This window comes from Colletotrichum godetiae (genome assembly GCF_030913485.1).
Source record: "Colletotrichum godetiae strain CBS 193.32 chromosome Unknown BDP55scaffold_35, whole genome shotgun sequence".
NCBI classification, from domain to species: Eukaryota; Fungi; Ascomycota; class Sordariomycetes; order Glomerellales; family Glomerellaceae; genus Colletotrichum; species Colletotrichum godetiae.
Genome location: NW_026851283.1, coordinates 418534 through 445417, shown reverse-complemented (window position 1 = coordinate 445417; position 26884 = coordinate 418534). Strand labels below are relative to the sequence as shown.

Genomic DNA, 26884 nt, shown 5'->3' with positions numbered 1-26884 from the left:
AACTAACAACGTCGCGAATGCCTACACCACCTCGAACTCGACTCGGAGACGTAAGCCGAGAGCGGCGACCCCACGGATGCTACGCGTTGCGCAGGGCAACGTCGGAAAGATCTCCCCGGCGCACACGGCTTTCCTGCAGCTCTGCTGGGAGGCTCAGATAGATGTGGTCCTCGTCCAGGAACCCTGGACGGGCTGGAAGGACGGAAACGTGCAACTGAACACGCACCCGGGTTTCGACTCTTTCGTCCCGGTCGACTTCTGGGACAGCGAAGGAACCAGACCAAGAGTATTGACCTACACACGCAAAGGGATAGGGATGACGGTGGAGCAGCAGAGGCCTGTCCACACGAGAGACGTACTGTGGCTGGTGGTCGACAAAACGACGACTATCGTCAACGTGTACAGACAACCCCGCGACCCCCACAGCCGCACAACAGGGATACTGCTAGAACTCAAACCCCCGGAGCGAGCTTTGATCGCGGGTGACTTCAACGCGCATCACTACTCTTGGGAGCCCGGGACGAGGAACGGGAACCGGGGAGATGACATCGCAGGCTGGGCAGACGGCCACAATCTCTCTCTTATCAGCGAAGTTGGGGTGGCAACCCAGGATTGCGGACATGTCCTGGACCTGGCTTTCTCTAATATCCCTTTTGCGCACGCGCAGGTCAGCCCACAGCTACACCCGGGAGCTGACCACGAGGCCATCGTGGCCGTCATACCACTACTCAAACGCCCAGTGTCACAGGGAGAGGGCCACCCGCAGCCACGGCCACTGTCAGTGCCCGACTCGGCGCTGCCTCGGCTGAGAGACCTGATCGAAGGGGGGCTAGCTGCGATGCCCAATCTGGGGGATCAACCTACTCCGGAAGACCTGGACGGGCAGGCAAGTCACATCGTCGAGCTCTTCTCCCGAGCCATTGAGGCGGTCGGCAAGAAGAGAGGAAACATGGTAAAGGCGCGGCTTGGTGGACGGAGGAATGCGCAGAGGCCCACAGAGCATACCGTGCTGCCCGCAACCAACAAGCCTGGGAGACGGAGCAAGATGCGCACCTTTATCTAATGGAGAAACGAAAGGCGTTCCTGAGCACGGTGAGGAAGGCTAAGCGAGCATACTGGGCCGGAAAGATCGATGGAGTCGCTTCAGACCGGGACCTGTACCAGATCATGGGTTGGCGGAAGGCGAGCCTACTGACCAGAGCACCCCCATTGGTTGTGGACAACCAGACGATCGAGGATACTAACGAAAAGGCTCAAGCGCTTCGGGGAGCCCTTCTCGACAGGTTTAGTGCGGAAGATGACGCACCGGGTGACCCGTTTGACGTACCCGTCGTCCCGAGGCGAGCGATTACTTGGCAGGACAATGTTAGCGGAGAAGAAGTGAAGACGGCCACCTTAACAAAGACAACGACCCCTGGTGTGGACGGCATCACAACACGCCTCCTCCAGGCATGCTGGGATGTCATCTCGGAACCGGTCAGGCAGCTATTCCAGTCCTGTATGCGGGCCGGCCACTTTCCTCTGCCCTTCCGCAGAGCTGAGGTGGTCATGATCCAGAAGGCCGGCAGGGATGCCTCCAAGCCCGGGTCCTGGCGGCCGATCGCGCTCCTCTCGTGCCTGGGCAAGGGACTAGAGCGACTGATAGCCAGAAGGATGGCGTCCCTGGCGATTGTCGAGCGCATCATCAGTCCGCAACAGATCGGGGCTCTACAAGGCAGGTCAGCCGTCGATCTGACGACCTGCCTCACCCACGACATCGAGATGGCCCTCCTAAAAGGACTCACGGCGACACTTCTGACTATGGACGTAAAAGGGGCGTTCGACTCCGTCCTTCGGAACCGGCTCGTCATTAGACTGCGTCAGCAGGGATGGCCACATGGCCTGACCAGACTGATCTTTAGCTTCTGCTGCAACCGCACCGCTAGAGTCCGACTGGAAGAAAGCACAACGGAGTACTTCCCGCTGTCATGCGGGCTGCCTCAGGGGTCACCACTATCTCCCATTGCCTTTCTGCTCTACATCGCAGAGATACTTGAAGACGACCCGAACGCGCGATTCGGGTACGCGGACGACATCGCCACTCTGGCCATCAGCCCCTCCCTGGAGAGCAACGTCGCAATACTCAACCGAAGCGCAGCCGGCATTCTCAGATGGGGCTTGGAGAACAAGGTCTCCTTTGACCCGAGCAAGTGCGAGGTCATCCACTTTACTAGGAAGCACGGCCAGCCAGCGGAGCTGCCAGAGGTCCGGGCGGGGGATTTGGTGGTCAAGGCCTCGACGAAACCTGTACGCTGGCTGGGTGTCTGGTTCGACAAGAGACTGTCCTTCCGGCACCATGTCGACGCAAAAGTAGCTGCAGCAAAGAGGGCAGCTCAACATCTGAGACAGCTTACGAACACAAAGAGGGGACTCCCAGCGGCCGCCGTGCGAAAAGCCGTCGTCTCCTGCGTACTGCCGATCGCGCTCTTCGGCGCCGAAACATGGTACGCAGGTATCACGAAGCCGGCTTCGAGACGCCAAGCGGAGACAGACACGAATCCGCCTCTCCAAGGAAGACCCGTCAACACAGGCCAAAAGGGGCTCGTGCAGAAGATCGACAGCGTCATTACAGCGGCAGCAAGGGCCGTTCTGCCTGTCTGGAGGACAACGCCAACCAGTAGCCTCCTCCGAGACGCCGGCTTACCGTCAGCCAAAGTCGCCTTAGAGGGCGTCCGCTTACGGGCCGCAGTCCGACTACAGAGGATTGATCGCCGACACCCGCTAGTCGCGCGGCTCTCCCAGCAGGGACAGCAACAGACGAGACTACAACGGACGGCTGAACTTCTGCCAAGATGCGGAAGACCAGCGTTCCTTCAATCACAGTACCTGCCAAGCTCACAGGATCAGATAGTAGTTCAATGCAAAGAAGAGGCTGCGAAAGCTTTCGAGCGCTGGCTAAAGACAGTACCGGAAAGCCATATGATCGTCTTCTCGGACGGCTCCAGGGCGACGAACGGAGCCGTGGGGTACGGCTTCGTCATCTACCGAGACTCCAAACGCATAGCACAAGGGTGCGGCCGACTCGGACTAGCAGAAGTGTTCGACGCCGAGGTCGAAGGGGCGCGAACCGGCCTCAGAAGGGCTCTGCTCACCAATCGCGGTCATCCAATCCACATATGTATCGACAACACCAGCGTTATACAAGGCATCCGCGGCAAGGCGCCGGACTCGTCACAAGACGCGTTCCTCGAAATCCAAGAAGCGGCCAGGATATTTGATATACGGACGCACTGGTCCCCGGGACACCAGGGCATCGAAGGAAACGAGGCCGCGGACCGGCTGGCCAAAGAAGGAACGACACTGCCGGCGCGGATGGGTCAAATGGCAACACTAGCGGGCATCAAGCGGCTTGCAAGGGAAAAATTACAAAGCCAGCACAGGAGATGGTGGTATAAAGAGCGAAGGCCGCGGTACGCGGACTTGGGGCTTGAGGCAGCTCTGTCCAGCCCTCCTGAACTGGCCTTGCCGCGGGCTACGTTACATCACCTGCTGGCGGCACGATCGGGTCACGGGGACTTCGAGCAATATCACCGACGTTTCAACCACGACGACGCTCTAATGATGTGCTCTTGTGGAGAGGCGAAAGACGTGGACCACCTGGTCTACTGTCGACTAACGCTGGCGAGGAGGCAACGGTGGCCGACCCTCCACTCTCGCAGTATGCCCGAGCCCATAGGCCCTATGGGATCTCTCGAGGCCTACTTCAAGAGATTAATCACCGACCCACGAGGCTTCGAGGCCTTTCTCCGCGTGACGGACTTCTTCCAGAAGATCTGTCTGCGGTAGCAGCATCCACACCTACGTAGATGTGAGTGCGGACTACAAAGAACCTCCCGATTCCAAGGGACGATTTGGGAAAGAATGAAACTGGGGCACCAGCGGGAACCGGGGACAGACAGAACGCGTAGTGGCCACAAGGCATGATTTGGAGGACGATGTAAAGAGACGACGTACTGTAGAGTAGGTAGCCTTGGCTCACGGCCCTCCACGCCATATACCCTTCGGGAGGTCTGCGGTAAGGGCTCTAGCCCGGCCGCCACGGCGTTAAATACAACAACAACAACAACAACAACAACACTGAAGAAGCGCACTCAGGAGGACTGGCTCGGATTCCATGATGTTCTAATCATTTGTGGAATGCAGTGTGGGATTCGCGGGTCTGACGCACACTAGGTGCCTCCCTTTATTGAAGTTCGAAGCTATGTTGTTGGTGTTGGAGCTAAACACAGTGAGGCAATAAATGTTCAGAATTGAGGGGAGAATCACGTGAGGACTTGGCTTCTATGGCTGGATGAGACTTAGCTGCTCTCTGACAGCCGAGAGACCTCCGAGTGACACGACTTCTCCTCAAAAATAGTCTGGTTTGTAGCCCAACATGCGGTCCGGCCAATAGGCTCGACCGTGGTCTTCTGTGACTTTGTCACCTTCTCTTCCTCTTCTCGATGCCTCGATGCTGCGCTGTCTCGACGCTTCTCTCTTACTCACGTGAGTGGAGGCTGTTCCACCTAATGTCCCTGAGGTTACAGTGATCATGTCAATATCGGACCGCCCTCAAATTACTCTTTCGGCATAAAGCGAGCTTCTAGTTCTGTTGGGCTGAGTCAAATCCGGGCTCTTGTAGCAGGTCCATCATCGCCGTATTGGTGTAAAAGAAATCCTCCAATTGGGCAGCGTTCGTCATCCACATCATCGGGTTCCCAGGCCTCAAGCTCTCATCCATGGCATCGATGCCGACGCCCGCGATCCCAGACGTAGGGACCACTTCTGGTGCTGTGCTTGTAATCTGGGCGAACGCGGTGGGTTGCTGTTGTTGCTGCTGATGTCCCCCTTCAGCAGATCCTTTCGGCGGGAATCCCAAGGCTGCTAAGTAAGCATCCATCTCGGCGCTGGCTTGGGTCTGTCGTGACTGAGGGGTCGACGCGCGGAACTCGACGAAGCGGAGAGCGACGCTGTAGAGGACTTGGAAGAGGCGGCACATCTTTGCTGCTGCGTCGGACATTTTTGATGTCTCTTGCAAGAAAACCACGAAGGAATGCAGTCGCGCCAAGTCTTCCTTGTCTTGGGTTTCGATCACCTGACAGAAAAGAACGATAAAGGGAATAAATGGTGCAAACAGCACAGTCCTGTACAGAGAAAAGGTCGTGTTAAACGCAGTGATACACCGTGTGATTGTATATTTGACTGACCAGTGAATATAGGTTGCAAAATAAACATCGTGGGACTTGCGCATGATGGCAACGCATTCTTGATGTTTTTCCAGTGCTGCTCGTGCAGCCTTGATGCATTCAGGACTGAATGTTGTTGGCGATCCTTCCACTCTTGGGGCAGCACGATAAACCAGAGTCAGAAGTGAGAGCCGCAAAACGTAATCTGAAGACAGGTAGAACTCGGCAAAGTGCTCCTCCACCCCATCTTTGGCAAATGCCTGATAGTTGGCCTATCTTCCGTAAGTCAAGCCAACCATAATATGAAGATAACCTCGGACTTACAGTGGTTTCTTGCGTCTTTTGATCGATGTCATGGAGAAGGGAAACCAGCTCATGCACCCGCGTCTGGCGAACGTGGTACGGTTGGATCATCGAGTCGGGGCTGTAAAGCAACTCATAAATCTGGCCCTGACACTTTGCTGTTCGAATCCACAATACTAAGTATGGAAGTATCGGGCTTGCAACTGGTTCTTTCAGTGATGGTAGAGGCATAGTGATGTGCCAGTCTGGAATTGTTGATGCTCTGCCGAGGCGAAGTGATAGACTTTTGTCGATGTAGTAGACGTTCCAGAAGAGGAATTGATGCCAGTGCATTCCGTGAACTGTCGGCTTGCCCTCATCTTTTGTGTTCTTCAGAGACTCTGCTCGATGATATCCAAGTGTTTGACATAGTTCTGATGCTTTGGAGGATAGGGTCCAAGCAAGGGTAGGTTTTGAGATCTCAACAGCGTGGAACGTCTTCCAAGGAGTCAGCTCTGTTCAGTGTTCTTGTTGGTGTAAAGTCCGATACTTACTCCAAATAAAAGCGCGACAATCACATCAGAAGATGCCGGCAGGTGAAGGGGAAGGTTCGCCAAACACGTTTCCAGATTCACGCGGCATATTCTGTCAAAAGTCAGCCCGCTGTCGCTTTTCAGATAATTCAACATTGGCTTTGCTTACTTGGCATATTCAAAATATTCTTTTTGTTCATCCACCGAGACTTGCGCAGCGTAGTCTGTGAACAGTGAATAAAGCCCTCCATTCACAGTGATATAGTCATATTCCGAGTAGTTGTCTGAAAAATAGACATTAAGACAGAGGTCCGGGAACCGACGGGAGGGCAAAAAGTCGTATATCCAAGCCATGCCCGTAAGACGTTGACCTAAAAGCCAATCAGGCGGTAAGCGAGTGAAACAAAACTCCCAAGGCTTTCCCATGGAGCTTACTTTTTGCGATTCTGATAGTGTGCACAGCCTTCTCTATGGGCGGCAACTCGATGCCCTGAGCCCGAACCCGAGTGAACGGCTTCGCGTGAGGATATGTCATCTCCCCCGCCGCAGCCGGTTGCTTCAAGGCATTGACGATTTGTGACAACGCGTCAAGAGTTTCGCCAAGATCTAGACTTGAGTCTTGCAGTGACTCTGTGCTCACGACCTTTTGCAAAAACTCGGTAGCAAACACAGAGTGCGCTGCGAGAGAAGAATCTCCCTCGACTATGCCACCTTCGCCTTCGTCTGATTGAATGGTGTGACTTGCAGTTGTCGCAGGCGTCGAAGTAGATGAGACACGTTGAGCTGAGCATGGTAGGCCTTCGACTTGAGGTGTAGCGGCTGTGGCCATTGCAAAATTCAGTAGCTCGGCTCGACTTGTATTATCAGAAGATGGATTAACTTTCATGTCCTGCAGGAGGCGGATGACCGTCTCGAGCCGACGGTCAATTTGATCAATTTTGCGCTCACTGGGTCAAACAAGTTAGTTGAAACTGTATAACAACATATTTGAAGCTTCGAACTAGTGCAATGATCGCATATGGGCTGATCAAATAGCGAACACTGTGTTGGATGGCATGCTTGCTTACTATTGTGGGGTAATGAGAATTCTGGTTCGCTTCTCCTTGGGCTTGTTGTCGGCATGTGTACACTCGATCTTGGCGTGTGTGCAATATGAACAAGGCGATTCTCTGTTGCAGCGGATCTGTAATCAGGTCAACTTCTGCTTCGTTTCGAAAACGGTTGGGTCAAGGTCGAAAAGCTGAGAAGTCGTGTTCTTCTTGACTTAAGGCGATGGGTACAAGTAATTAAAGCATTGGGTGTTAATGGTTCTCAATAAGCAAACTCACCTTGCGAGCACGGCAAGCGTCACACTAGTTATTTCTGTCAATTCAGTCCAGTTTCCAGATACCATCTGCATCACTTACAGCCCTACGAATAGCAATCTGAGGATTCGCCGAGGATGGCTCAGGTGCTTCTTCCGGCGCATCGTCAGGCCCGTCCTCGTGACCGCTGGCATCCAGCTGGCTGTCGTCCATGTCTCTCCTTCCGCTAAGCGATAGGCCTATGGCAAAGGTCCTTCGGAGGCCACTACTCGTCGATCTCGTAGGCGAGTCGTCGGTGTGCAAGCGGACGATGCGGGAGCCGACGAGTGTACAACAAAGATTTTGAGAACTTGAATTTGTTGTCGGAAGAGGCGAGGTCGGGTCCCGAAATATGAGAAAACTGCTGACAATGCGCCTTCACCCAACTAGGAAGCATTTGCACATGTTTCGTTTTTTATCGTTATTTCTTTCCTCGCGTGCTGTTTCGGAGGCCGCGCGACCCGGCCAAGTCCGCGGGCTGTCGGCTGGATACAATACCCCAATGTGGTAAGTAATGGGTCCGAAGTCTATTTATACGCTGTCGATAGCCACGCTGAAGCTTTCGTCTGAACAAACTAGTTCAGAAACTTCAGTTCTTTACCGTAGAAACTCGAGCAACTCGAACTTGCGCTAGCCCGTGCCAGCCCTGCTAGCGGCCCACACTAAGCCCTTTCGAGGGATCAGTTTTATCCGATTATATAATCGACTAAACCGTATACGGAAGGCGGTAAGTGATTATTTTCCATTTTTTACTCCTACCCAACTGCCCACTTCCACCGATTTGACCACCAATTATACTGTCAATTATACCTCCAATTACACCTCCACCACGGGCCTCGTCGACGTGCCCACGATGCCCTCACGACGGGCCCTTGCCGAGAAGGATTCGAATACGGCAAAAGTGCCAATTACACCTCCAGCAGCTAAGCGCCGCGGGCCTGCTCCTACCCCCATCAAAGACCGGAAATATACACCGCGAAGTGGCCCAATCAAGCGCCGCCAGCACCACTATACCCACGATACCAAAGTCAACGTCCTGATGTTTTTAGAGCATCACCACGTGAGGAAGCTCGACGAAGAGTCGATTTGCCCCCCGAGGCTGCGCCAGGGCGAGACCGAGCTCCCAGGGATATACAGACGTCCCACATACCAGGAAGCCGCAGATTGGTTCAAAGTCCCTCGAAGCACGGTTATCTCCTGGTATCAGAACCGCGAGTCAATCGTCAATCGGTCCTCCAACTACGCCTACCACCCTCAGTGGCCAGAGCTCGAGACAGCGCTATACGGCGCCTTCCGCCAGCGACGAAGTGAGGGAAAGCTCGTTAGTACCAGTTGGTTCAAAAGGACCGCTAAGCGGATTTTCGCCCAGCAGAACCCGAACAGCAAACATCTTTTTATTTTTTCCCCCGGTTGGTTTCGTGGCTTCCAGAATCGTATGAGAATTACCCGACGTCGACTTACCAAACAGGCAACGAAGTTACCCACTGAGTACTTCAAAGTTGTCAACAGCTTTCTTTCCTTTATCCGACGAGTTAATCAAATGGCCCTGGCTAAGGTGAAGCGGTCTAACGTCGGAGATTTACTCGGAAGTCCAGCCCGTCGATTTCCTAACTCGCGAATTCTCAACCTCGACGAGACCCCAGTTCCTTTCGAATACCTAGACGGTTACACATACGACGACGTCGGGGCCAAAACCGTGGCTGGCAAGAGCGACCGCAGCGGTTGGGGCAAGCGGCAGGCCACATTAATACTCTACATCTTCGCCGACGGCATACAACGAATTAAACCGAAAATAATATTCCACGGCAAGCCCGCAGAGGAAGGGGGTCAATTATGGAAAAAAGAGGGCCTATTATACGCAGAAGGAGTGACAGTTGAGTTCAACAAGACTGCCTACAACAATGAGTACTTGTTCAAAAGATGGATTGAAGAGGAATTGGTAGCGCTGACTAAGGGAGACGAGTACCTATTGGTAATGGATGTCGCTTCCTTCCATAAGACAGATTCCATCCTTGCGCTATTACGTCAGCACCACATCACACCCTGCCTCATACCGCCAGGGACCACTTCCCTCCTCCAACCTCTCGATACCGCAGTCAATAAGCCCTTCAAGCAGTGGCTTTCAGAAGCAACCGACGCTTACGTACTCGACGAGGAAGAAAAAGCGCTGAATAAGCAGGAGGAGCTCAAGTGGGAGACGGGTATGAAGAGAAGAATGGTCACCAAAACAGTCGAGACGGCAGCCGCTAAATTGGCCCACGAGAAGGGCTCAATGGTCAGCCAGGCCTTCCTGCAGTGCGGAATATCTATTCGGCCCGATGGCAGCCAGGTCGACGAGATCCGGATCAAAGACGTGCCCGCCGAGGCCATCGATTACACTGGGTGGGAGCTCTTCGACGTAGAAGCCCACATTGAGCAGGAGACGCTGCAAGAGGAGATTCCAGACTTCGCTGTTCTGAACGACGGGTTAGAGTACATTTTCACAGCAGAGGAAGTCCGTGATGGCATCAATGGGCAGTTCGTCGACCCGACAGTCCAACCGCCGTATGAATAGGGGCCCGTTGGAGGCAGTGGGCCAGGGGACAGTCAGGGGCTCGGTTGCTTACGTACGACTGCTTCCAATTGACACTTTTGCCCTTTTTGCCAATTCGACGAGAAAAGCTCAAAACCGACGAGAAAGCCAAAATAATTATTGAATTATATCAATTGTGGGTCCGGCCTCGACGGCGAGCTCTCATTGGTCAGATCGATCGAAATGTTAACCTACGCCAAAAATAGGTGGCGGCCGCATTTAACCACTTTAGGCAGTATTACGATTCTGCCAGAGCGCTAGCAGGGCTGGCACGGGCTAGCGCAAGTTCGAGTTGCTCGAGTTTCTACGGTAGTCAAAGCTCCGCTATATAGGGTTTCGCTGCCTACATTAGCTTACTGTAATATTCCGCGATCGATCAATGGTTGGCGGTCAAACTTCTCCTCCGTAGCGGCGTGGTCGATGGTAAGAGCCTGACGCCCGGCGTGTTATTATGCCCTGGGTTAGAAGATGATTGACCGATTGGCAGAGTTGAGGAAATTCATGTGCAAAAATGGTGAAGAGGAAAAAACACCTTAAGACAAGCTTCTTTTTCAAACAAAGACTCCCCAAGAAAGCACTCTTACTCGAACTGATTTATAACAAGGCTCAACGAAGTCACTCACGCGGTTCCCAGAGTATTACAGCTGATGGCTGTATTGGTTCTCGAGTCAGTCCCCACTCATAGAGCCAAATTTGGTGATGATTGTGTTACAATTGGTCTCTTGAAGGAGCAGAACTTGCTCTAAGGGATGAGTGGTGGATCTGTCATACTCTTGTATCGATCTCCCGATATTTCTAATAGTCTTTGTAAATCGGCAGTGACTTGAACCCATATTCCTCAACCGGAACATGATTCGCCGGTGGACCAGCGAATCTTGCGACAAAGGAAAACAGCCCTGAAGAGTAGAGAACAAACATGATCGCGTTCAACAGCCAAACTCCCCAGACCGTCTCAGGATGGAGCAGGTGAGGCATACCGGGTGCCAACTTTTGTGCGCGAACAACAGTAGGGCGCATCTTCTCTTCGTAGTCGCTAAAGGCAGCCTCCAGGTTATTCGAATGCTGTAGAATCGCGCCCGCCAGGTTATAAGCGCCGCTCATCGCCAAAGTCGTTCCCATTCCGGATAGAGGAGAAGCACAATATCCAGCGTCACCCAGAAGTACAACCCTTCCTTTGCTCCATCTGTCCATCTTGATCTGACAGACAGTGTCATAGTAGAAATCATCCGTGGCAATCATTTCCTTGATGACGCGATCAGTTTCCCATCCGAGACCCTGGAAATACTCTTGCAGAAGGGTCTTTTGAGCATCCGTGCTTCCACCTTTTCGCTCGGCAGCAGCCCGTAGCCGTTCATCTTTCTCGTTGACAACAGCCATGAAGACCGTTGTTCTGTCGTCCACGCCAGATGGTCGAATCATTATGCCTCGGCGCCCAGGCGCATGGAACCAACGACGCCATGCCGAATCAGTCGGACCACGGGGCATGCTGAAGAAGCCTCCGTACATCCCTAGCCTCTTCCTCCTGTCTTCCTCGCCCTTCTCGCCCCAAGCAAGAATGCGCGTTCGACTTTGGACACCATCTGCTCCGACTACCAAGTCAAAAGTTCGCCTCTCACCGCTCTTGGCGAAGTGGACGTGGACCTTGTCTCCATCCTGCTCTAGGTCATCAAGAGAATCACCAAAGATGTACTCGATGCCAGTGCCGCCGTCAGCCTGAACATCCTTGTTGACTTTCTGGCTCTGCTCGAGCAGTAACTGTGACAATCGTCCTCTCAATATTTCAATGTCACTAGTCGGCGTTTGCGTCATCCCGCTTTTGTCCGCCCCGAAGGCTGCCCAAACTCGGTTCTCCTTGTCGACTAACTGCACCCCTTCTTCGCCAGTGGTAGCCGCCCGAATGGCAGGTTCAAGCCCGAGCTTGCGAATGATGGTTACACCAGCGCCTCGAACGTCGATATTTTGGCCTTGGGGGCGAAAGACGGGCGCTCTTTCCAGGATAGTGATGCGCGGCTTCTCGGACGTAGGTACCGGCGACATCAGCAAGAACGTGGCTAGTGTCGGTCCGGCTATACTGCAGCCCACGATCAAGATATTGAGAGGGGCCATAATGGTAGGATCACTGTCTAACTGCTGCCCCTAGGATCATTAATGCCAAGCATGGGGTTGCCAAGGCCTTTTAAAAGATAACGGGCGATGGCGCCTGAGGTTTGTCTAAGGAACGAACACAGAGAGGTTGTGAATCTAATACGTCATTTGGCTGTTATCGAGATCCTACCGGCAGTTGTCTTCCGTGGGATGCCACTGAGTTCATTCCGGGCACTCCTTTGTGCGGTGGCTGCCTAAGCACTAGCTAAATGTGGTAGGGCTCGGTTGAAACACACTACTACGGACAACTTGATATTCATTCACATTCTCGAATCAGTCCAAAGCACTATTATATTGCTCTCAATTTCCATGATACGCTACCCATTGAACCTGACGCATTCTAGTACATGTGACCGGCCTCGTATCCGATGTTCTAGGAAAATGATGACTCCAACAATCAGATGTGATCTAATCCCATGTGGTTACACTTAAATGAGAAGCGGTCACGAAAATACATAGGCGTTCCGGACTCTTGGACTCGCACGTGGGTAATACGGTGTTGACCGCAGTCGTAGCTTGGTCAAGGTTCGTTGATAGTGCAAGAGCTTTTTGATCGAAAATCTGGAAGCATTACACATGCTATTATCAAACTACTTACCTATCGATGAACAAACACTTTGTATACACAGATCTTGAGAACCCTTTCGTTTAATAAGTGTTCTCGGACTCGGTGTTTTCAAGCGATACTCAAATTCCGCGGTTGTCTTCAAAAACCATCGTAAAGCACATGTAAGTCCTCTTACTCAACCTTAACCACAATCTTCCCAACAAAGCCCTGAGCAAGCATAGCTTTATAGGCCAGTTTGGCATCGTTCCACTCGAAAGCTTTCGCAATGATTGGATTGATCTTGTGTTTCTCAACAAAAGCACTCAGATCCTGGAGCATGCCTAGGCTGTCATACATCAAGCCTCGAACTGAGATAACAGGTTAGACACGAAAACTGGGGGTTTGGAGTTATCTTACTCGTCTTGGCACCAAAGATAAACTCCGGAATTAGATCATGTTTTTCGGGAGCAGACATGAATCCAATGGCTGATACTAGGCCATCCTGTCGCAGCGCACGCAAAGACTCTGCAATGGTCGAAGCGCCAACAACGTCAAGGACTTGGTCAGCGCCACGGCCGTTGGTCAAAGTGAGAATCTTTCTGCTCCAGGTGGGGTTATTCTTGTAGTTGATTGCATGCTATGCACCAAGTTTCCGAAGAAGATCAAGTTTCTCCTCCGACACTGAGAAGGGGATGACCTCAGCCCCGGCAGCCACGGCGATCTAATGAGCGTAAGCCAAAGTCGAAGAGTATGCCATGTTACATGGCACAACTAATCTGTAACCCAGCAACACTAACACCACCGGTACCCTGGATCACCACGGTGTCTCCCTTTATGAGTTGCTGTGGGCCTCCAAACAGCGCGTTCCAAGCCGAAACGTATGGGCCGCTGAGAGCTGCAGCTTCCTCAAATGTCAAGTGAGAGGGTAAGGGGGCCAGCGCATCCTCGTCGAACACAGCATACTGTTGCAAGACTCCATCAATGTTCTTCCCACCGAGTCCGAGTTTGATGTCGAAGGCGCCTTGAGTTTGGCCAGCTTTCTAAGACGAGTTGGTGGCGTTGATGACCTTGTCGCCGACCTTCCATCGTCGAGGCCTCCGCCAAGGGAGACAGTATCCGAAGTCAATACTAGGAGGTCTCGGTAGTTGAGAGAGGCAGCGTGGATTCGGACAAGAATCTGGGCCTCCTTAGGGCTGGGTTTGGGCACTTCCTCGAGTGAGAGGTTTTGATCGATGCCTTCATTAGTGCAAGCTCCCTGAACTGTGTTCCGGATGCGCCAGGCTTTGGAATGATCTTGAGACATTCTTTTGAACTTTGTGCTTACTCTTTTCTGAATTTCCGTGTCTTTCCGAGAAAATACCTAGGTAGCGGAAAGAAGGTGTTCCTACAGAGTCAAGGAGCGTGAAAAAGTAAGTGATTTTAATTGCACTTTGAGGACACGCATTCGATCTTATGTTTACTCCATTCTCAGAAATTCTACTTCATGGTCCATTGTCTTTTATTTTAAACAACTTCACCGGCTTATACTGCGGTCCGTTTACTACGACCGCGAGAGGGTGAGATTCTCGTAATCCGGAGTTCCACGGACCAGTAAGCAACCGCTCACGTTTCTGCCGCAGGCGAAAGATAAATCATCACCCACACCACTACGGTAGGCCGTGGCTATTACAGCCAGACTATGCTATGGCAAGTCTCTATATACAGCTACGTACCTTCATAATCATATTTTGGACACCGATCCACGGACTACCGTGATCGAGCCAGTGTCAACAGTGGCGGGTCCAATAACGTTATATCCCCCCCTCCCCCCACCAAGAGCCTTGGAGTGCTTTGGTGGCACGGCCGTACTGGGGCAGTGTGCCTTCCCCTACGCCCTCACACAGTGGCGAACACCTCCCGAAGCACTCCAAACTAGACAACTGTCACGGCACTCGTGACTCGTCGCCATGTGCACGCAGAGATAGTATAGGATGAATTCAGCGGGGGGATTGGTGTTATCGTTGGTATCGTAGGGGAGAACGGTGAAGATGGAGACGGTGATGGTGGAGGTTCAAGATTGTCGATCGTGTAGACTCCATTGACTTGTAGCCAGAGGATAAGTAGTTCAATTTCGTCTGTGCTGTGCCCAATCCTGGGCAAGATTGTGTGCGAACGGAGGATGTCAAGGATCAGCCGCGAGGGACTCAAAGGCCTGCGCCTATCTTTATTACCGTTTAGCTGGTTCGGGATGTGGCGATAGCAAAACCGTCTGGTGAAAGGTAAAGAGTCTCTCCGCCGCCAGAAACGCAAGGTACTGACATCCCTGTGATACGGATATCTACAGATAGGCTTGCTTTGAGTTGATCAAGGGGCAAGAGGATTGGCCAATGCCTTTACCTGCAACCCAGACTCGGCTACCCACATCTTGTCGGCAGCAAACAGACATCATGATTTTTGATCTGGTCCCTCTCGTTTTTTGAGAAGTCCACGTTTTCTGTTCAGGTCCACTCACTTCGTCGCCAACTGATTTCACAATGGAGGCAGCCGGTCTAGCTTCGAGTATACTAACGTTCATTGACGTGTCTTACAAGATAGCCAAAGGAACCTACGAGATTTACCAGTCTGCGACTGGGGTCACTGCCGAGAACGCCCATGTCAGTAATATCATCACCGACCTGGAAGACGCCGCCGCAGGACTGGGCACAGTTTTCAAAGGACATCATGCCGAGTTAGAAAACTTATCAAACCAGTGCCGAACCTTATCAGTCGATCTGTTGAAGCTTCTTGGAAGACTAGAGAGACGTGAAAAGAAGCTCTCTCACAGTTTCAAGGCCGCAATTGTTTGCGCGCGGAAGCAGAAAGATATCGCTTCGATTGAGAAGAGGCTGGACCAGTACCGACAACAGATCATGCTCCATCTTACACTCAACACTTAGTGAGCAAACTCAAAGCACTCAGCAAAACGACCACTGACTCAAATTTTCGCAGCCGAGATGAATCGCCAATCAAGGCCCGACTCGACCGAATACGAGACGACAGCAGTCACTTCGCAAATGAGCACGCTGCCAAGCTGGATGCACTGCAAAATCAACTTTCCAAAGTGCTAGGGGGTGTGGAGAGAGCCAATTCGCGACTGTTCTTGGACAAGCAGGTCTCAAGAGTTCAGGAGTCCAACAAGGCATACCTGAGCCCTATCAACGGACTCCACCGAGACGAATCTGCCGAAGAAGCATCCCACAGAACAACCCACGATGATGGGCATGCGCCACGGGCCACTGATCTGGGATATCTTGCAAGACTTCTCAATGACTTGAAAACGTGTGCCAATACCATCGAAGTGGAGAACAAAATACTCCAGAACTTGTACTTTGATACAATTTTCCAGAGAGAGCGCAGCATCTCCGAGGCTACATCAAATACCTTCGGATGGACAGTCAAGAGTCTTCTATCACCTGCGATTTCAAGATCAGCTGATACGGATCAATTGCGTTCTACCAAAGAGTCCAGACGATTCTCTTCCTCCAGCTCCTCGTCAGAAACAAGCGATAGAACCGTGGTTGAGCACGCTTTCAACACTTGGAAGGAGAAACTACTTCTAGAGACTCAGAGACGGGAGGCTATGGCTAGATCCCTGCATTCCTTCCTGAAAGATGAAGGAGAGGTCTTCTTCATTTGCGGCAAAGCAGGCAGTGGAAAGTCAACGCTCATGAAGTTTCTTAGTCAGCACTCCAGCGTGAGAGAAACCCTGGCAAGTTGCGCCAATGGACGAAAGCTCGTTCTCATCAACACTTTCTTCTGGAGTTCTGGCGACCCTTTGCAGAAATCTCTGGAAGGACTCTACCGCACCATACTCTTTCACACGTTGAGGCAGTGTCCCGAATTGCTCGAAACATTCATCTCGACTCTGGCCGGCACAGCCTCCTCCTCTCTGTCGGCAGCCATGTCACTGTCTGAGTTGAAGGCGGCCTTCAGTCGAATGCAGTTGCTCGAGGACGCCGCAAGCTACTTCTTCTGCTACTTTATTGATGGGCTCGATGAATATGAGGGAGACTCTCTCGATCACAAACATCTTGCAGAGATGCTAAGAGCATGGGCTCGGGCTGATAACGTCAAGGTGGTATGCTCTGCCCGGCCATCCGCGGTCACTCTCGACATTTTTGGCGCCAGCAATACGTTCTTTGAGCTTCACGACTTGACAAAGGCCGATATATATGCTTTTGCCAAAACTCAATTCGAGGAGCATTTAAGAGAGCCTGCCTTCGAAACAGGTCAGGCAGCATGTCTAGGCATGCTTCAGACGATAGCGGAACGCGCCGATGGCGTCTTCCTCTGGGCCAGCCTTGTCGTCCGGGCTTTGTTGAACGCAGTTTTGGAACACGAAGACGAGTTTTCGATTCGTAGGAGGTTGGAAGAGTGCCCGCAAAGTCTCAGCCAACTTTTCCGTCAGATGCTCGATGCCATTGATCCTTCTCCATCAGTGAGATTACGTTCAGAGTTCCTCTTACAGCTGGTAGCAAGCCGAGAGGCTCCCATAGTCCATTTCAACGCCCTCACTCTCTCATGGCTGGATGAATCTCGGACTTTCCAAGCTCTCCTGGGTTTACCCAAGCGCTCGAATCACGAGAGGTACACGGCGAGCCGTATTGCAACAGAGCAAAAGAGGGCACGGAGTCAGCTCCACACCTTGACAAGGGGCCTGCTTAATATGGAAACAAACCAAAGCGTGGCATACCTGGTGAGCAACAAATACGGTTATCCGTCCTACTATCGATTCCAGCTTGGCTTTTTCCATCGAACCGTCAAGGACTTTCTTACGGAAGAATGGTTGCCAAGCCTGACCCAACGGCCGCTCATGACGTCTCAGCAAGAGGCGGCAGTAAAGGCGGAGCTGCTTATAGCAGAGATCAAACATTGCCCTGAACCGCACCTCGGCTTGTGGAAAGCAGTCTATCCTGCGTGTTACTTCAACATGTTGGACTTCTTCACGTCTTTCCGACTCTCTCCAATTCGGGAACTTGGTCTTTTTACCGCACTTGTTCAAGAAATGGCGGATGCCGTCTGCGGCACAAATGATGCAAGAGCTGCACGAAGCGAACAACAAGACTCCATACGTTGGTTATCACACAATATGCTAGTCCCGGAGCGTGAGCAACCGCACTACAAAGATCCACCTGAGTTGGCACTTTTTTCGTTTCTGCACCTCGCTGCGACTCTTGGGTTGACTGAGTACGTCAAGGAGAGTATTGCGAGTGTGGAAAGTCCGACTGCGGTTGACACATCTGACATCAACCTACTGTTATCAGGCGCTTACTCGGCAAATCTGGCTTTAATAGATTTCCTACTTCAGAAAGACTGGCATCCGAGTGATCTCATTTCAAGCCGTGGTCTCAAATCTTCCTCGATGCCGGAAGGAGGCCTTGTAAGTGTCTGGGAGGCCTTCTTGCACTCAGTCGCATGTCTTTTGACCACTTTCTGCGCTAGCGAGTTTCGAGGCCCTGTTTGGAAAGCCGTGCCACTAGTAGACTGCGACGAGCTGTTGAACGATAATTTCGCAATAGTCGAAAGCTTCCTACGCTCCGGTGCAGATCCCAGAGTGGAGATCCTTGTTCGCGATCAGGATAATGCAACCGATCTTGCACATCCTGAACAAGAAACACAAGCCCGAAGACTCGCTAGGCCAGCCTATAGGGTATCCCTTTCTCACATTGTGCAACTGGTTCAGCCTAAAAACATAGTAGCACTCCAGACTCTTTCAACCAATAGGGCGAAGTCTAAGCGGAACGTCATTCGCAAGATGCTGAGTCACAGGACGATGAGACAGCCGAGACATCAAGTCGAACTCGCGGGATATCCTATGGTTACTATGGATTATCTCTTCACGGCGAAATGGGAAGTTACAGGTCTTGTTTCGCTGGGAGCGGATCATGTTTATATCAATTTCGGGAATGCGGGGTTCGTAACCAGGAGGGATTGACTACACAAGCTCTTCAGAGCGCCACCTTGAGTCATTGTGGAGGCATCTTAAAGCAATGGTTTCGCAGGGTATTTATAGAGTTCCATTACTTTGTCAGTGGCAATGTTGTCAGCCACTATCGCGGTAGACCAGACAGAGCTGGACCTATTCCGGTGATGTTTCATACACGATCTGTACACTAGAAGACCTGGCCCTTGGTCTGTTGCACCTTCGCCACATTGACATTCTTCCACAAAAAGACGCAAGCAAGCGCCAGGGGCATGAAAGCCGCACCGCAAATAACCATGTGACGCTGAACATCTCCATAAGCATGCACAATACCAGCGCGAGCCGGAGTTCCCCAAGCATAAGAAAGCTGAACCTTGATGTCCCCGTAAATCGTCACGGCCTCGCCCTTTGTGTCCTCGGGGAGGTACTTGATCAAGAAATTGAGGAACTCATTCGTCCAGATGGCACCCGAGATGGCACGGCCGATGGAGCGACCGACCGAGGTAGCCAGGCCGATGAGGGCCAACATCACGCTGACTTCGTTGTGCTTGACCACGGACATGACGGCGAGCTGCTCGCAGATTATAATTGTACCGGCGGATACGGCCTTGAGGATCTGGCACATGATGATGTAGCCGATGTAGGTGTCCGGGGTCCGGAAGTAGATGAGGAGGCCGGTTGAGAGGCAGGCGACGGGGATGGCGGCGCAGGCAATCCACTTGTAGTGGTTGGTCTGGCGAATAAGACTGGGCCGTATTAGTACTGTATTTCTTGTGTAGAAGTCAGATAGGTATAGCTTACAGTCCTACGATAGGTCCCCAGGTGCAGGATGCAATGGTGTAGATGTTGCCGATGAAACCAGCTTGGCTGATACTCTGACGGTGGACAACCTGCAAGTAAGATGAGAAGAAGGAGTCCCACGAGCTATTTGAAGAAGTCAGCCATCGTAGTCCGTGAAATGCGTTGTGAGAGTATTTACCTGAAACTTAGACCGATAATCCCAGCCACCGCAGCCGATCCCAAGATAGTCCGGTCCTTGAGGTTGACCCACGGCACAAGAGGCGTAGTCGCGTACTTCTTCTCCCAGAAGCCGAAGAGAACGAGACAGAAGATACCGAGAATAATCATGGCAATGATGTGGCCAGCAGCCCATTTCTTGGCCGTGTAGGAGACCAAGCTGAACGGCAGAAGGAAGAGGGAGAAACCGAACATGATGAGGAACATGCCGATGACTAAAGCTGGATTAGTTGTTGCCTTTCACTGTTGCTTGTCTCTGAAATCTTACCATCAAACTCGGTGCAATAGAAGAAGAAGGACTCCTTCAGAGACCGTCCACTCTGCTTCAGCTCCGGTCCTTGGCCCAACTTCTTGGCCTTGCGAAGGTTCCACCACAACATGATCGTAATCATAGATCCAAAGGCAGGGAAAATGATGGCGAACGACCCAAAGGCCCACCGGAAGCTACTTTGGGTGTAGAATAGCTGGGCAACAATAGGTCCGGCAAATGCGTTGGCAATGTACGCCGTCGAGTTAAGCGTGTAGATAATCATTCGGTTCCGAATAGATGTGGTGTCGGAGATAAGGACGGTATGGATGTAGCCAATGCCACCACTTCCGACGGCCCAGAAGACCTAGTTTTATGGGGTCAGTAACAAACCGGGCAAAGAAAGAGCAGGCCACGAACCTGTGCAGCGGCATATGTCTCCACGTTGCGGCAGACAGCCATCAACATCAGACCGAAACAGCAGAGGAGATGGGCTAGCATGTAGCCTTCCATACGACCAAAGATATTGAGAATCTTGGCGAGCGGCAACTGTGAGACACCACCAGCCAGGCCTGAGACGATACCGGTCGTGGCGGTGAGGCCATGACGGCGGAAGGATGAAGTCACGTAGGGTCCGAGGTTGCTGTTCATCTGCTGTTGCATCGAATGGGTGTAGGACGTAACCCAGATCCTAGGAAGAGCAACTGTGTCAGTCGGGGGCAATCCCATTGCTGGAGTATTAACCTGACTTACAAGATGTAGGTAAAGATGAGTGCTCTCCAGGTCCAAGCCGTGGTGATGGCCTGGATCTTCTTGACACCATTCTGCGCCTCCTCCTTCTCGTCCTCAACATCGTTATCGGCACTGATCTCAGTCGTTGTCTTTCCAGGTGTCTTTTCGTCAAGGCTCTGAGTCTGGCTCTCGGCCGCAGCCTGCTGAACGAAAGGGGAGCTCATGATGGGCTACTCTTGTCACGGTATGCCTGCCTTCTGGTGCGGGTATGCTCTGAGGTGGCGGGAAGTCACTCTCATCGACCTCACCTTACAAGAGCGAAGACCCACGGGTTATGTACTCGACTCACCATGCAGAGCAAGTCACAAAGGAGGAAACGATTTTCACGAAAAGAAGCTTAACACGAAAGAGCCAGCAGAATGTTACGTAAATCCACTCTGCCAATCCATGGTTAGTACCTGCAGCGGAACTGACAGACCGAACGAGACCAACTTTTCAAGGGTCTTTTTGGTTCAATATGACTGTCATGGACGACAAAATACCGGCATCGGACGAGATTGTACGGCACAGCGAGTAAAAAGAAAAAAACCTTCACATGGACCATGGCCGGGCGTCTTGGTCCCCTCATCGAGCAGCATGTCAGGCTGCCCAGTCTCCCCCCGGGTCTGCACGAACGAGCTCCACACGCCATGACTTGGCACTGGGCAGCATCCTTTCGTTGGTTGACTGTTGGCTGACCGGGCGAATCTATGGCCGCGAAAGGGTGTCCTAAAGCGGTATTTACGAGCCTGCTCCTTTAGATGTGGTCCCGCCAAGTGGGACATAAGACGTCGTATTAAAGACTTTGCGCGCCATCTGCAACCAGAAGCGACCATCGTGTAGCCTAAGAGGTCCCGTCTCCTTCGCGCAGGGCGGTTCCCGCGCTGGCCAACGAGCGGGCGGGATGCTGGGTCTCCGAAGGTCGTATCGCGCCGGCTTGGCGTGTGCGGTTGGCAACGGATCAGATAAAAAAATCTTTGTTGCTTGGCCCGCATGCAAGAGCGGATCTGATAAGATGAAAAGGGGGCACTCATCGGTGGGAGCCCGGGATCTGGGTGGCTCTAGGTTCTAACCGAGGGCATCTTCGGGATCCATTCGCAAAAAGGCACATGGGGCGAGAGGTGACATTTTCCTGCAACGTTATTCTGCGGCTGGCTTCATCATCTATTGGTCATGGAAGTAAGCTTATACCTGGGTGGGTTCAGATGGAACTATTTGCAGGTGGCGCGTGCTGGGAAGTTGACTGACAACTGAGTAAGTCGTGTAACCTGATTCTATCTGAGGTCACTTCATGATGCCATAGAGGACTTTACAGATTGTTTTGCCACGAGATGCAGGAGATATACTTCTCTCTCAGGTTGGTCAACTTCGGCATAATTTTTTCAAGCACCGCCGTGGGTGCGGCCCTTGTGATTAATACACGAAGATTTGCAGCTCAAGAACCAAGTCATTGGGATCCCTCGATGTTGAGATGGGGCAGAGCGGCAAGACTCCACTTAGACTGATAGGCAGCGATAGCGTAAAGCAAGGTTACGGGCAGACCATTATGGATACACGCCTGCGCCTTTTTCGGAATTATATTGAGAACGCTCCCCAAACTCGGCCGAGTTGAGTCGCGATTCTAAGGGTTAGCCAACGTTACAGACCTAACAACGAACAAAAGTTGAAGCGAGACATGTCTGTGGAGACTCGTTCTCGGATGCCTCGTCGGAATTCATATCCCGGGTGTCAGAATAGCATGCGATCTCTGTTGCAGACTTGTAGTCTTGGTGATGGTCTCGGAGACTGGCTGGAAGATTCCAAATTTGTGGATGAGCTCGTCCCACAAACTATTCTGTCTTCCCAATCTCGAATCTGACAACTTGAATCACTTTATGGAGGGGGCCAAGCATGCTGCCTCGCACAATATGATTGAAGTTGAACCAGCAAGGGAACCGAGACGCCGTTGGTTTAAGCGCAGTCATCGGAAGCAGTCTGACAGCCTTTTCTCGGCTTTACGACTGGAGGCTTTGATAATGGTCCCAGTGGTGATTTCCGTTATGGTGAAATTCACCTCTCTGTAGCATCAAATGCCCGGAAGGATTGTTGTCGAAGGGACTCGTGCAACGGCGGTCGCAACAAAGTTCACGTTGCCGATGGATGCGCTAAACCACTTTCGGGACGCTGAAAATCCCAGCCAACGACGAGTGGAGCCCCTTTTTGTCACTCCCACCTTCGTCTTACCTCACGCATCTCCGGCTGATCAAGCTCGACAGTCAAGATCAAAGGCCAAGGTGAATAATCTACCAACTACTGAATTCAGAGCATCTAACTGACCCGCCATAGGACCTTGGCCGATTTGAGCTGAGGCGCTCAGTCTGCCGTTGGACCCCAGCACCCCGTCAGGACGTTACCCCCGCGTAGATCCTCCACCCGTAACAGCACCCAAAAAAAACCATGGCCAACATCTTCCGCCAAGCCATCTCATGGCTCTACACCATCCTCGCCGTCTCCATACTCGGAACCTGGACCCTCCTTATCCTCGGCGGCGTCGGCCTCACGGCCGTAGACTCGGACCCAGGCCTCCTCCCTCTCATTGCCTTCCCCTCCCTCCTCACCTTTCTCGTCGCATAGCTCATCGTCGCCGCATCGCCCCCTACAGCAATCCAGCAGCCAACACCAGCAAACGCCCGGAATGCCGCCGCCACGGCTGCCGCGGGCGGCGGTAACCTCGCAACCTGGCTCGCAACAGCAGACTACGGCTCCCCCCACGGCGCCCTCGTCCTCCTCCTCTTCTCGGTGACCTGGCTCCTACACCTCGCGCGTGTAGTCTTCGCCCTCTTCCTCGTCGTCCTCATGGGCGCCTTCTTTGTCTTTGCGTCCTCGCTCGACGCAGCCGATAAAGAGGAGACGGAGGCCGGCGGCGAAGGTCTCTTCTCTGACGATGGCGCGCGCAAGAACTTTACTACCGCGCTCGCCGAGTTTGAGGAGAAGGCGGGGATCGGACTGGGCGATTACCTCGTTGATAACCCGTGGGTTGTCTTCCAGGTCGTTGCCGCGCTTTGGGGCATGATGAATCTGTTGCTTATGTATATCACGGTGTATGCTCTTGGGGCGTTGAGAAAGGTGTTGACGACGCCGCTTGAGGCTTGGGCGAGGGGTGGTCAGGAGGTGGCGGCCTCTGCTCTTGTGGCTGCGGGGACTCCGGCGGCAGCTGCAGCAGCAGCAGCAGCAGCAGAGACGAGGTCTCCGGTAGTAGTCGTTGAGAAGGAAAGGGTGGTCGTGCCGGCCGAAGCGCAACCGACGAATTGAGTGATGGCGGACACGAAAGAGAGAACGGGGTGGACATCTAGATGAGCAAGGTGGAGAGCAAAAGGAGGACGATTCGTATCTGGATCTGTAGCTTCCCGTCGCCAAGCCGGGCCGGTGAACAAGCTCGGACCGGGAGAGGGTGCGTGGGGACTACGGACTCAGCTCCGGGTGGGTCTCCGGCAGCTGCCCGTCCAACTTCTCCCCCGGTGAGGCAAACGGGACAGGACAGGGAAGGAGCAAACCACATATAGGTACCTGCCCTCAATGAAATATACTAGACCCAGTGACCCTAAACCAGCCCGCGCCCGATCAAGAAGCGCTTGCCCTCTGCTCTCAGTATCTCTCAATCAACCAAGGCAACCGTGGTGCAGTGGTTTAGCATTCCAGCCTCCCATCTAGGGAACCAGCTGGAGACCTGGGTTCGAACCCCGGCGGTTGCAATCACTCCTTTTTGAATCGTTGCAATAGTTCTATTATAGCAAGGGAGCTTTTCCCCTTTTGATCAGCTTGGCTCAGAGGCCGTGGCTATCCTTCACGTCCTCCTCCGAGCTTTTACAAGTCACATCCTAATTTCTCCCAAGGATTAAGAAGATAATAGAAAAGAAAGAGTTCACCCCCTCGGTGCTGAACTGAGGGGTACATCTCTTGATGCTCATGCTGGCATTCGAACTCGGGCGGTCTGTCGTCGATTAGGCTGTTGGCGGAATTTGATTATTGACCTTAGACCACTCCACCACCCAGCCAGTTTGACCTGACCCGTCGACCTAGACGGGCGCCTTCTGGCTGGTGACAGGAAGGGAATTGAGATGAATTATATTCCCTTCTCGTCGCAGCATGTGGAAGGTACGGTCTGGTCGTACTTGCCTGGCAGCCAGCACTCCTTGAAACCTTCCATATCATCTCAATGACGCCCATCAATGACACGAATGGTAGACTACAGCAAGGTCATGAAGGGTGTCTTTAAAGCAGGTGATGAATATTGTCGTCGTTTTGTTTCATGATGGAGCCAAAACGTGCCTTCCAGGCATCCCATCTGCGCAATATCAATGCCAAGGCTTCACTAGACTAGACGGCGTGGTTTTGCCATGTGACGACCCTGCCACTGGGCCTCCTTCGATCATTGATATCGGCTTCACTTGTTCTCGGTAAATGAACTCAACCAGAATTATCATTAAATCAACTACCTCCAGTCTACTTCTACTTCTTCTACGTGATCTAGTTGTTCCGTGTACCCAAATCCCTCTGGCAAAGTAACCCCAATCCACGCCATGCATCGCAAAACACGCACACCTGCTCTTCCACTAGCCTCCCTCTGCCTCCTCATATACTAGCAGCCTCCAAGATTCGACAAGCCTCGACAATCTTCTCCGTAATCCCATCGACATTCGTCCAAGCAAACATATCAAAATGACTCCCCTCCGTCAGCAGCACCTCCTCCACAAATCCAGGACAATACCCATCCCACCCAAGCTTCTCATCCCCGCGATACACATCCACAGAGCTGATACCCTCCACCGGCATCGGCACATGTTCCTTAGCCTTGACAAGCACAGCCCGCGGCGGCCTCTCCCACACAACCTCAGCCGTCTCCTTCTCCTCCTTGGAGACGTAAAAGTCCTTTTCCACGTCTCCGCCGTCTGCCGCTCCCGCTCCCGCCGTCGTCTTCTCCTCTCCGTCATCATACCCGGCAGCCTTGGGAACCGACACCTCCGCCTCGCCCGCAGCCCCGCACCTAGGCATCTTCCACACCCTCACCACCTGCCCCGCCATCTTCATCGCCCTCTTCGCGAGCCTCACATTCTTTGGCTCCTCCGTCTCCCTCTTCTCGTCCTCCACAAACCTCCCAATCTTCAGACTCGATCCCTCGGGCCAGACGGGGTAGACGCTATCCACCATCACCAACCCCATAATCTCGATATCGCGATCCTCATCCCCGATAAGCCTCGCAATCTCTAACGAAAGCAATCCGCCCAGACTCCACCCGCCCAACAGAATCCGCCTCCTCTTCAGTCTTGCCCCATCGGCGGTGGTGGTGTATGAGTACGGCGCTTGGGCGGGGTACTCCCTCCCCTTTGTGACGGTGGTCCGAATCATTTGGAGGTAGGCGGCCGCCATCTCCGGGACGCCGCCTTCCCATGGGACACCGGAGTGAAAGCGCGGGTTCGCGATGCCAAAGACGGCGCGGCCCGCGAGCTGGGAGAGGCAGTGGTAGGCGAAAGTTGTGCCGCCGCCGTCGTGGATGAGGATGAGGGGCGTGAGGGCCTGGCCGCGCGGGGTGGCGGGCTGGATGACTTCGCATTCTTTTGGGGCTGGATGGGTGCGCATTTTTATTTATTTATTAACGTTTCTGAGGTTGTCCACCTCTTTGGATGTTTCTGGGTGCGTTGGGGTGGTTGTGAGAGTGAGGTAGGGTGAGTGAGATGACGGGATCGCGGGCCGATCTTGAGATCGCAATCGGAAAGTGCTAATTCTCACAGTACGGAGCCGATGCGGAGATTTTTGACTCTCTCTTTTCCTTCGCAGACTGGTAATCGTAAGCTGACCAAGGCAGATTGATGTGATTAAGGTGAGTTGTAAGAAGAGAAGAAGGATCTCCGCGACGTGATAAGAGCGAGGAGGCAGTTTTCAGTGAGATTAAGGATGACTGAAGGGTGAGTGAGAAAAAAAAAAAGGCAAAAGAAAAGATGAGATGAGATTTGCGCACGTCGCAGAGTCGCTACTGCGCCCACCTTTACAGTTACAGGCTCATAAGCACATGCAAGAACGGACGCCGCAGATACAGCAGCGCCCAATAGCCTGGCTTCCCTAGATTCCTTGACGCACTCAGCAGCCCCAGTTTCCTTACAGTCTGCAGCGGGGCGCGAGGGGGAGGGGGGGATTCCATTCCCTTCCGCATCGGCGTTCGGCGGTCCCGTCTTCGGAGGGGGAGGGGGACCCACCGGTTCGGAGGTTTTTTGGGTTGAGGTGCTGCACTTATTTGTCGCCGAGTCG

General features: G+C 52.8%; 8 protein-coding genes and 1 non-coding gene across 9 annotated transcripts; 3 read left to right on the top strand and 6 right to left on the bottom strand.

Moving 5' to 3' along the window:
* Positions 1 to 4621: 4621 nt before the first annotated feature.
* BDP55DRAFT_557640 (fungal-specific transcription factor domain-containing protein) lies at positions 4622 to 6905 on the bottom strand (the record flags this gene model as incomplete). Its single annotated transcript, XM_060569717.1, has 6 exons — positions 4622 to 5162; positions 5226 to 5476; positions 5529 to 5984; positions 6041 to 6131; positions 6189 to 6390; positions 6455 to 6905. 6 exons carry the CDS (start codon positions 6903 to 6905, stop codon positions 4622 to 4624), a joined length of 1992 nt encoding a protein of 663 aa, XP_060426895.1.
* Positions 6906 to 10729: 3824 nt separating this feature from the next.
* Positions 10730 to 12040, bottom strand: BDP55DRAFT_634640 (2-polyprenyl-6-methoxyphenol hydroxylase-like oxidoreductase; the record flags this gene model as incomplete). Its single annotated transcript, XM_060572688.1, has 1 exon — positions 10730 to 12040. The coding sequence occupies one exon, from the start codon at positions 12038 to 12040 to the stop codon at positions 10730 to 10732; it is 1311 nt and encodes a 436-aa protein (XP_060426894.1).
* Positions 12041 to 12818: 778 nt separating this feature from the next.
* BDP55DRAFT_731125 (putative zinc-type alcohol dehydrogenase-like protein) lies at positions 12819 to 13929 on the bottom strand (the record flags this gene model as incomplete). Its single annotated transcript, XM_060579774.1, has 5 exons — positions 12819 to 12994; positions 13044 to 13263; positions 13324 to 13347; positions 13424 to 13666; positions 13756 to 13929. The coding sequence occupies 5 exons, from the start codon at positions 13927 to 13929 to the stop codon at positions 12819 to 12821; spliced, it is 837 nt and encodes a 278-aa protein (XP_060426893.1).
* A 1210-nt stretch (positions 13930 to 15139) lies between these two features.
* On the top strand, positions 15140 to 18883 carry BDP55DRAFT_717828 (uncharacterized protein; the record flags this gene model as incomplete). The annotated part of the gene is made up of 2 exons (XM_060578388.1): positions 15140 to 15540; positions 15594 to 18883. The coding sequence occupies 2 exons, from the start codon at positions 15140 to 15142 to the stop codon at positions 18577 to 18579; spliced, it is 3387 nt and encodes a 1128-aa protein (XP_060426892.1). The 3' UTR covers positions 18580 to 18883.
* On the bottom strand, positions 18380 to 20787 carry BDP55DRAFT_615330 (siderophore iron transporter mirB; the record flags this gene model as incomplete). The annotated part of the gene is made up of 6 exons (XM_060571254.1): positions 18380 to 19313; positions 19369 to 19491; positions 19547 to 19799; positions 19853 to 20198; positions 20252 to 20522; positions 20585 to 20787. 6 exons carry the CDS (start codon positions 20785 to 20787, stop codon positions 18758 to 18760), a joined length of 1752 nt encoding a protein of 583 aa, XP_060426891.1. The 3' UTR covers positions 18380 to 18757.
* Positions 20788 to 22823: 2036 nt separating this feature from the next.
* BDP55DRAFT_717826 (uncharacterized protein) lies at positions 22824 to 23893 on the top strand (the record flags this gene model as incomplete). Its single annotated transcript, XM_060578387.1, has 3 exons — positions 22824 to 22875; positions 22928 to 23146; positions 23216 to 23893. Exons 2-3 carry the CDS (start codon positions 23039 to 23041, stop codon positions 23891 to 23893), a joined length of 786 nt encoding a protein of 261 aa, XP_060426890.1. The 5' UTR covers positions 22824 to 22875; positions 22928 to 23038.
* A 356-nt stretch (positions 23894 to 24249) lies between these two features.
* BDP55DRAFT_t247 lies at positions 24250 to 24333 on the top strand. Its single transcript has one exon. It is a non-coding gene; the product is annotated as a tRNA-Gly (tRNA).
* A 710-nt stretch (positions 24334 to 25043) lies between these two features.
* Positions 25044 to 26566, bottom strand: BDP55DRAFT_672063 (Alpha/Beta hydrolase protein). The gene has a single exon (XM_060575502.1). The coding sequence runs from the start codon at positions 26216 to 26218 to the stop codon at positions 25214 to 25216; it is 1005 nt and encodes a 334-aa protein (XP_060426889.1). The 5' UTR covers positions 26219 to 26566; the 3' UTR covers positions 25044 to 25213.
* A 19-nt stretch (positions 26567 to 26585) lies between these two features.
* BDP55DRAFT_672062 (uncharacterized protein) lies at positions 26586 to 26812 on the bottom strand. The gene has a single exon (XM_060575501.1). It carries the CDS (start codon positions 26787 to 26789, stop codon positions 26631 to 26633), a length of 159 nt encoding a protein of 52 aa, XP_060426888.1. The 5' UTR covers positions 26790 to 26812; the 3' UTR covers positions 26586 to 26630.
* Between the last annotated feature and the right edge of the window lie 72 nt (positions 26813 to 26884).